This window comes from Polyodon spathula, chromosome 19, assembly GCF_017654505.1.
Source record: "Polyodon spathula isolate WHYD16114869_AA chromosome 19, ASM1765450v1, whole genome shotgun sequence".
NCBI lineage: Eukaryota > Metazoa > Chordata > Actinopteri > Acipenseriformes > Polyodontidae > Polyodon > Polyodon spathula.
The window spans coordinates 4,546,737-4,557,157 of record NC_054552.1 but is presented as its reverse complement, the minus strand read 5'-3'; the positions used below and the strand labels follow the sequence as shown (position 1 = coordinate 4,557,157).

The window sequence follows — 10,421 nt, the reverse complement described above, 5'->3', positions numbered from 1 at the left end:
ATTCCTAATAAAATTAAAACATTCAGAACAGGAATGCAAGCTAAATACCTTAACTTGTTCTTGTTCCTATTAGAAGTTCTTAGGAAATGATTTGTGTGTTGCTGACAGTAAGGGCAACGCAGACCAGTACAGAACTGATAAAAGCGTTGTCTGACTTTCCCACACTGCTTTTGTTAGTGCTGCTCAGCCCTGACCTGGGCGGATCATTCTCTGCAGGGGCTGAGGGGGGAGTCTAGTAACTAGTCTCCATGTATATTCAATCCAAAGCCCCCAAAAATGGTGCCAGATGGAATGGTGGCTTTGTGATGCGAAACCAGAGTCCACTGCTGACCAGGATAAGACTGCCAGGCTTATTTTCACTTATAGCTCAATCTGGATTTAAGCTTCGTTGTACAGAAACGAAACACAGGGCTTTACACCATGGTGCTGCCTAATCTCTTTAAAAGCCATTGTGAACTCATGGTTAAGCAAGTATGCTGTGGCCTCAGTTCAGCAGGTTACACCTAGTTCTTAGTGGACAGTGATCCACATCAAAAAACCACAGCACAATTCAGCACAATTCATGAGTTTAATCAAAGGCAAAGATAGCTGTGAAGTCAAGGAAAGAAACACATTGAGAAGAATGTCTGGAATATAAAATGAAGGTTAGTTAAGGTTTTACAGTGCAGAAGTTAAGGATATGTAGATCATGTGCTTCCAATTAAATACAGATATTGATATGTACTGGTGCCGGGGGGGGGTTCTCAATAATTTGTTTGTCAAGGCAACTGCAATAAAAACAAAAGGCAGTTTCTGAGTACATTTGAAGGCTCACATTCACATCCGTGTTCATTAATTGTGGCCTTGAAGGAATGAATTTGCTTAAAATTTTGGAGAATTGGAAGATTTGATTTCATTAATTTAGATTGCATCAGCCAGAAAGCTTTTTAGAACAGGTTTCCATGTATTGTGTTTAGGGAGCACAAGTGTATTAGTTTGACACACAGATGATTGTAACTAACTGGAAATTATTCCTTAGGGAAAGTGTTTATTAGCACTGAAAATTAATAATGAAGCATTGTAACATAATTTAAAACGTGTTAACTCTTAAAAAGACGTCAAGTTTGTTTGTACTGTTTGGTTATTACCTACAGTACTGACTAGTAATAATCATAATAATATTAATAACAATAATAATAATACCACTATTTATAGAAGCAGCATTGAATCAGTTGAAATAAAAGATTGAATATATCACTCCATTGAACTGATGCTATTCCATTTACTAGCAGCCATTACATATTTTAAACTACCGTGTGAGTGGGTTTAAGAGGCTATTGCTCAGAGATAGGGTTATACAACCTAATTAGAGGAGCATGTTTACTGTCTCAGTGCATTTATTTATATATTTGGATAGGAGGCAATATTCTTAACTGCAGTTTTCCTTCATGCTAATTAGCATTTGCTTTATTTTCACCCACAGGTCACCCTATAACCCTGTTCTGAGTCTGACAGTTAACATGGTAACAGCAGTTGTGGAAGAAGATAAAATAGTTGTTGATAAAGCTCTTCTGGACCCTGATGCTGAACTGCCAGATGGATTAGAAAAGTAAGAGAATGATAGTGTTCATGTTTCTGTTTCTATACCACACGCGGTTATTAGATTGGAGTATTCTGGAGCCGCAGTGACCCATGTACCAGTTTACAAAAAATTTGACCTGGGGCGGGTAATGTTGTATTAAAGTATGATATTATACATTCCTTAATTTAGAGAGCAGGATTTTTTTTCTCCTGTTAGCAGAATTCTCAGAATCATTTAGTCCATCCACTGGGAAAAGCATTTTATATAAAGTTTTGACACTTGATCATGGTCTGTGTGATAGTACCGGATTTCCGCATCACTGACCTCTCAGTGCATCTCTCCACCAAGCTCTGCAGATCACCTGCAGAAAATGAACTTTTCGTTCAGTCCTCCTACTGTCTGCCCTTTCATTCTTGATCAGTCTGCGACATTTGGAGTCAAGTCATGCAAATCTCTGTGTTTACGATGAAAACAAAGTCTTCTCTATTAAATTTGCCCATGTTGAGATCAATTGAATAGCCCCCTCATGTCTTTTCATTCTGTAGGTGGGAGGTTTTCATGGGATTCCCAGAGAACTACAATTATAGACAGCAGGGAAGTCATCATCAGCAGGAAGAAGTGGATTTGGAATCTCACTTCCTACAGCTTAAGGTGAATGTTTTACTATTGCTGTATGCATACATTATATACAGTATATTTGCATTTTATATATATTATTTTATTCATATCATCAGAAAATTGGTATGAACATAATTTAAGATTAACTAACTCATCGTTTTATTCATCTGCTAACAATTTTAATCCTTGACATACTGTAGCAGTCATCATATAATAATAATAATAATAATAATAATTATAATAATAATAATAAAGCAAAGAAAAACACCAAAAATGCAGAGTGCGTAAAATGTATAATTAACTGCAATGTGTCTTGCAATTTGAAAAATAAAATTTAAATAATAATAATTATTGTATGATTGTTGTGGAAACTCCAGGATCTATGAGGATCCAACTTTCATACTGGTTGTCTGTACTGTTTCTTAGCTGTCATTTTAGCTGTTTACTGTTGAGTCTAATTTGTACTTTCCAGTTTTGCATCGTTATCATTTTCAAAGAGAATCCTATCTTCTTTGAAAGGAAGTCGGTACTGTAGTTATTTTCTAAAGACATAATCAACCCATAATTGGCTTAAAACACCTCTTTCTGTGGCCTAACCAGCTGGCACTGTGCAGTCCTTAAGAAACAGGATTAATCAATGACCAAACCTTAGAACTTACATAATTGCTCTCTGTAATGCCTGACACAATTTTAGGTTTGCCAACGATGGCTAGCTTGTGCTTTATAGTGCTTTAAAAAAATATATATAAAAAAAAAAAGATTATAAAAACTCCTTAGATTGATGGCATGTCTGCATAGTTTTCAGGCTGCTGGTCTCTAATCTTGTTGGTGGGGTATTGAAATTTTAAATATAGCTCATTTTTCTGCATGTGCCAGAACTACAGTATAAGTAAAATGTGAACAAAAAAAAAAATATCATTCATATCTGATGAGCACAACCACTCAATCTGTAAATGAGACAAAGCTATGAAACTGAAGCAGGATAAATTAATCTTACTTGTACATGTTGAATCAACGCTTTATTTTGTAACATGGAGCACTGATAAGTCAAATACAAATTCCCTACGCTTGGTCAAAGAGCACTTTCTTGTACTATTGTTATATGTTGTCTATTTGTTTCCCTATGTATGTAGGAAGATCTTCAGATGGTTTTATATGCCAGTGCCGCTATGAAAAACAGGAGCAGAAAGACCTGCAGAAAAAAAGACAAGCAAAACCAGATGACTGCAGCAGTGGCAACAACTTGGCCTTTAGCTCATGTGTGGATGGTCACCAAGGTATTATAATTGAGGGTCAATTGCTGATGGGGTTATTAGAATTAATAATTAGAGCATTTGTAATGTGAAAAATACAGTTAGGTCTTAGGCTGTGAACAAGAACATGGTGAATTCTAAAGCCCAAACCTCTATAAGCAGCCTTCTATAAATCTAATTTCAATAAGTTAGGGGTAAGAAATGCAATCTCCGTGGCGTGTGTGACAAAAACTAACAGAATTTAATATTGTGTCTGACCATCTCCAGCGGCAATAGCATCTTCAGTTCTTCAATAACAGTTCATTATGTTACATCAAGGGGATTATTGTGTAAGACTGCAGAGCTGAGTTCACATGGGAGAGCACTTCATTGATTCATACCATTTACTGCATTCTCTGTGATATTTCTCTCTCAATGATCTTTTTAATATATTTGTTATACTCTTTGGATACGATGCAAAATTGGAAACTTGTATAGCATGTTTTCAGAGCAAGGATCGTTTGGGCTGTTTGTCTTTATTAGTTGATGTGTGTTGCTGTTGTGTTGTTTCTAGATAACTTCCAGTTCAGCTCTTCTTATTCCAACGATTAATCAAACACACACAGCACAAGGCCCCAGAGTCTTCACATGAGCCTGACCACAGCATGTGTGCTGGAATTTCATTACTTTTTGCTCATGATTATTTGAATTTTCCAGTTTTCTGCAGTTTTTTGGTTGTTTTTTTGTTCTCCTAATTGATGTGTTTCACAGTTTTTCATATGGAAAGATTTAATCACGGTTATATTAGTATGAGCTCCATTGCTCCTCATTTGTGGTGCATTTGTTACCAATGTAGCATGATTTGTGCTAAAGTGGAAAATGTTCATCTTTCACCTACATTAGTTTTTGCATTATATTTAATTATGTTCACAGCCATCACTACACATAATATGAGAAAACCTAACCCATTTTTAGATGAACTCTTATTATTTTTTATTTAATGTGGTTTGTTGGTATGCAGTACATATTCACGAATAAAGATTACGATCACGAATAAAGGTTATGGCCTTGATTATCTGACATTATTAAATTATATTTACATATATATGGTCATGATAAAATGCTATAAGACGGCAGTTATGCATTAAAAACCAGTGCCTGTTCATTAATATTATGATTAATTCACATGCATTCTAGTATTATAAATATGTTGTGTGCCTGCCTTTTTAATATATCTTTTGCTTCAGTAAATTGTTCACTCAATACACCCCAAAGAAGCATATCCCCAGGAATAGGGATATAGTGATATCCTCAGCAAAAGGGATATATTGAAGTCACTCAGTAGTGCTTAATCTAAGTACAGGCTTTTGTCTTGTTCTGTGTGCTGTGCTTACTGTATAGGTCACTGACTGAGCTATGGAAGGCTATTACTTGGGAAAGGTTTGTCTGAGATAAACTGTAAGTAACGTGAACAAAATCTTATCAGTAAAATCAATTCAATCTGTTTAAATTGTGGGGTCATTTTCTTGATCTCCCAAAATAAAGGTAACTGTTGAATCCATAATGTACATGGAGACTATTACCCTCACAAGCATAAAAACCTGCCTCTCAGGTTTTGTCCACCCTATCATTTCCTCTTACACCCATAGTGCCCTTATTGCTTCAATATACAAGCAGTTTTTTTGACAGAATTTGCACTTTTTAACTAAAATGAATGATAAAGAAACGAATGTGCTTTTGTGGTGTGAGGTTTGCATCCGTTCCCTGCCAGTCTGTTTACTTTTTCCTGAGTACATGTCTAGAAGAAAAAAAAAAACTTAAAATATGGCAAGTGACACATTATAGACCCTGAATCGTTGCTCTGTGAAATGTACACAAAAAAGTAGGTGTCAAGGGTCTGTTCTGTGCTGCACTGAACTGTAAGATCCCACTCTTGTTATACAGAGATCACTGATTCCGAACTGGGCTCATTGACTGATAAGTTGAGTGGAGTGTTTCACTTTCTGCGATTGTTAATGTCCTAGGGTTACTCAGGCACAGTGACCTCACCAATTGTAACATCTTGTTTTCTTTTCTGCTTCTTTTCACTTATTCAGACTTCTTTTTCCCTCTGGTATTGCAGGCTGGGGTTATCCTGAGTAGGGCTCTGCCACAGCTCTGCCTTGCATGAGAACAGTTCATCTTTAGAAGTATATAAACTAAGCATACAGAAAATATATTTACATTCGTTGCATTCCTTTACTTCTCTGCTTTACATATAGCAGCTTACATTTTTCCAATCGTTTTACAATTAATAGAACTTAATTGATTTAAGTACAAATATTGAAATTGCAACTCAGTCTATTTATTGATTGCCAACTCCCATCTCCAATAATAATAATAGACATGACAGTGGTTTGTAACCTTTGTCTTTCCATTTATCAGAATATTAGCAAGTGTTTCATCTGGCTTTTATACTGTTGAAAAGATAATGAATTGAGTGGATTTAATGATGTCGTATTTGTATTGGGACAGTGAAATTTTTTGTTAATATCTGTACAACGTATCCTACCTGTATACGAGGAAATGCTATGGGTACACCACAGTTCATTTTGAATAGTGGCGTCAGTTAATTTACACAACAGTGTCTGCACATGTAACACAGTATTTATATTTATTGTGTGGTTTTGATTTCTCACATTATTTTTGCACTTATTTATTATCACCATTTATTATAACTATTTACTTTTTTGTGCACATTTTTATTTAGCTTGTCTTGCACGAGTGATGCATATTGTAGAGCATATTGTAGAGCTCAACAAGGTTCGATTGAATGATTTGTAAGATCTTATAATTGGTTGAGAAGCAAGTGGCCCGGCCCCCAAACTTCGTTCCCGGTAGATTTAAAGCCAGCTTTTCAGAATCAGTGTTGAGCTGCTTTGTCTAATACTGCGTGTTGTACTTGAAGGTTCCTGTTCCTGTTCCTGTTCCTGTTCCTGTTATTGTTTTTGTTCCTGTTCCTTCCTGTTCCTTCCTGTTTTTGTTCCTGTTCCTGTTCCTGTTCCTGTTCCTGTTATTGTTCCTGTTCCTGTTCCTGTTCCTGTTCCTGTTCCTGTTCCTGTTCCTGTTCCTGTTCCTGTTCCTTCATGTTTTTGTTCCTGTTCCCGTTCCTGTTCCTGTTATTGTTATTGTTTTTGTTCCTGTTCCTTCATGTTTTTGTTCCTGTTCCTGTTCCTGTTCCTGTTCCTGTTCCTGTTATTGTTTTTGTTCCTGTTCCTGTTCCTGTTTTTGTTCCTGTTCCTGTTCCTGTTCCTGTTCCTGTTCCTGTTCCTGTTATTGTTATTGTTTTTGTTCCTGTTCCTTCATGTTTTTGTTCCTGTTCCTGTTCCTGTTCCTGTTCCTGTTCCTGTTATTGTTATTGTTTTTGTTCCTGTTCCTTCATGTTTTTGTTCCTGTTCCCGTTCCTGTTCCTGTTATTGTTATTGTTTTTGTTCCTGTTCCTTCATGTTTTTGTTCCTGTTCCTGTTCCTGTTCCTGTTCCTGTTATTGTTATTGTTTTTGTTCCTGTTCCTTCATGTTTTTGTTCCTGTTCCTGTTCCTGTTCCTTTCCTGTTCCTGTTCCTGTTCCTGTTCCTGTTCCTGTCATTGTTTTTGTTCCTGTTCCTGTTCCTGTTCCTGTTATTGTTATTGTTTTTGTTCCTGTTCCTTCATGTTTTTGTTCCTGTTCCCGTTCCTGTTCCTGTTCCTGTTCCTGTTATTGTTATTGTTTTTGTTCCTGTTCCTGTTCCTGTTTCTGGTCTGACACTGTGTGTATGCTGATGATGACCATTCCCCGTGCCTCTACAGCTTCTCCGAGTGTGCTGGGTCTTGCTGATCTCACTTGAATCTACGCCCTGCAGTTGAAATACTAACAGCACAACCGAGTGGAATGCAGTGAAAGAAAGAGGAAAAAGATTGAACTGGACTTTGATAACAGTGTGCAGACAGGTCTGAACTAAACACGCAGTTAGCAGCATTTTTTTGTTTAATTATCTTACTTGGTCAACTTTTGTTTTAACTATTGTCTCTTTTATTTCTGTATTGTAATTTTAAAAGTGTTTTAGTAGGGGACTGGGAGAGATCCATTTTATTGAAATATCACTGGCCAGCTAATTTAAGTGCTCTCTAGCACCCCTGTCTGTAGTGGGTAGTTAAGGTACTGCAAGTCCAAATTGTATTCAGAATTGGCCATAAATTGGGGGCTAAAAGTAGTGCAATATAGTAAGTGGGATTGGCCAACGTATTGTACAGCATATAAAATACCCCGCATGGACACACTCAGTGCAGCTTTGCGGTGTGTCATGTTTCTATCCCACGATTCCTGACGTGTCTCCAGCAAGCTGGCCTGATGGTACCCTTTTCCCTTTATCCTTTCCTACAGGCCTACTCAGAGTTTGTCCTGACCTACCTGGAGGAGCTAAATGTAGGAGTGGAGGTGACCCAGACAGAGAAGCACAGTCACCACAGGGCCTGGTCTACAGAATGTCAGGAGACAGAGGTTAGTCTACAGAGCCAGAGGGATGGGCACAGATAACTCTTTCAAAGACATATTTCACAGGGATTTGCAACTTATCCCATTTGTTATTTGGTATTTTAAACTCCTTTCTTTATACTGTGTGTATTTCTTTGAAAACCAAGGACCTTCGCAACACACTTACAGCACTACATCAAGCTATATTATCATATTCTGGGTACTGATGAGAGCAACTCTGCATATATAATGGCAAGTCTTTTTCAAATTAAGATGTTAAACACCTGAGGAACAAGGACTGGTTAGGTAATAATCAAATGGGGTTAGTATAGGCCCCCAGTATGAAGGCAGAAGTGCTTAACTGGCTCAGTTATGTTGTTGTTTTTAATTAATAGTGTGTGTTTTGAGTGCTGTTAGAGTCCTTTTGTAACTGTTGAAACCCATCGAAAGATATTTATCATTTCACTGGAACAAAGATATATTTATACATTTTCCTTGTGCATCGCGTGGCCAACATTTTCTGTTGGTTTAACAACGGTTTAAATATGAATTGATATCTATATATAAGTTGCATAATAATTGTTTAAGTGTTTTGCTTCTTTCCTTAGGATCCAGGATACAACGTCAGTGACACCAATCAAAACTATGTTCCAAGACCCATAGACACCCAGTCAATGCCACCAGGAGCCCTAAGGGAGAGCAACCAGCTGACAGTGGCACCGGTGAGGAAACTAGAAGACAAACACCCCAAGGCTTCAGCTCAAAGGTAGGCCACTGACAGAACTGATAGTTATTGTTCAATGACATTAGATGTTTTCCTTCAGTTTCATGTAAGATTGATTTCCCAGATATTTTTGAAATATCTCGAAAGCCCTCAAGCTCACAGACAGGCACCGATTTAAGAAAAAGAAAAAACATCAAAATAGAAAGAAAATAAGGAGATTTATGATTTTTTTTTTTTTTTACTCTTTACGTATAGACGTATAATTGATGGTGTTAATGAACAGTATTTACAGTACACACAATTTTAAACTTATACACAATTGGGGTTAAGGCAGAGGTGTTACCATACTCAGAAATATGTCAGAAATCTGCCATTGATTATAGATTATTATTTTGATATATCTGTTGGAAAAACAGACCAATCAATCAATGATAAATATGACCAAATCTATATCTTTTGAAATGACTACTACTACTACTACTACTAGTGCTAATAATAATAATAATAATAATAATAATAATAATAATAATAATAATAATAATAATAATAATAATAATAGTTCTTCTTCCATGCTTTTGTTTTGTTAAACTTTTACCCTTCTGCATCTGCATTTGTGTGACACGATTAAAATTGTGTTATGTGATTTATGTTTTTTGCGCCTTTTCATAGCTTTTGCATCTTTAATGCAATTTAACATTGGTCAATCCACATTTCATTTAAACCCCATACAAAATGTAAGATCAACAAGTAACACATTTGTAACCTTGCATGCCAGTCGCAGATGTGTAAGCACAAAAGATGAATTGTTTTGTTTAATGGCTGTGTAACTTAACCTAAGTACTTCCACAGAGCAAGAGTTTGCTGTTTAAAATTGACAAATGCTCTGTATGTCCCATTTGTAACAGAAGCCAATTTAATTATGTTTTATCAGCTCTTTTGGCTCATGTTCATATGCTCTAGTTATCATTCAAGCTTCTGGAAAGGAGTAAACAATTTATAAATAACTATTGTTTTTTTATTTGTGATTTGTGGTGTGACATTACCGATTATTTAATCAAGCCCATTTTGAAGTTTTAATATTTATGTCAAAAACAGTATATATAAATTATATATTAAAATAAAATTATATATTGAAATAGCAATATGGAGTATACCGTAAGACAAGACAGTTGATTATAGATGATGGTGTAATATGTATTTAAAAATATATACTTTTTTTAATAAAACATGTATATGTAATTATTTCATTAAAAAAAATAATGCAGGTATATAGTGGAAGACATTTTCTATAATACTTTGACACTGTTACATTGCTAAAACTTAACCAATGATCTGTTGTAACTCCAGAGCTACTATTACGATCCCTCATTTTTGGCAGACTGGTGGGAACAATATGCATTGGGAGTAATTTGTTTAAAGAATGAACAATAACACTTTGATTATTGCAAGGCAAAACTGTTCCCCATTGTGGGCCTATCTCTAACTTAATCCTCAAAGTAAGCAATAAGACACACAAAATTCAGAAGTGTAAAGAATAGATTTGTTGATCTAAGTTTACCGAATGAAGTGGCACACCTTTTCTGTAATATAACGATGGCACTGTCGCAGCCAATGAAGCATGCTGACCCATCTTGTCACCCAGTGACCTGTGAGAAGGAAATAATGAACTGTGAGTAGCCATCATCTTAACTGTTTCTGACAGTTTTGCTATGGGCACATCTGTGTTAGTTGCATGGGAAGGCCTTTGTTGTTTTCCCACTAGTGACTTTATAGACCGCTAAGGGGATTGCTGCCTGA

General features: G+C 36.1%; 1 protein-coding gene across 1 annotated transcript; it reads left to right on the top strand.

Moving 5' to 3' along the window:
• The first annotated feature begins 5,976 nt into the window (after positions 1-5,976).
• Positions 5,977-8,741, top strand: LOC121294989 (doublecortin domain-containing protein 1-like). The gene is made up of 3 exons (XM_041219253.1): positions 5,977-5,985; positions 7,811-7,927; positions 8,509-8,741. Exons 1-3 carry the CDS (start codon positions 5,977-5,979, stop codon positions 8,668-8,670), a joined length of 288 nt encoding a protein of 95 aa, XP_041075187.1. The 3' UTR covers positions 8,671-8,741.
• Positions 8,742-10,421: the final 1,680 nt, after the last annotated feature.

Coding starts and splice junctions, on each gene's coding strand:
- LOC121294989 (XM_041219253.1), top strand. Junction 7,928..8,508: donor CAGAATGTCAGGAGACAGAG/GTTAGTCTACAG, acceptor TTCTTTCCTTAG/GATCCAGGATACAACGTCAG.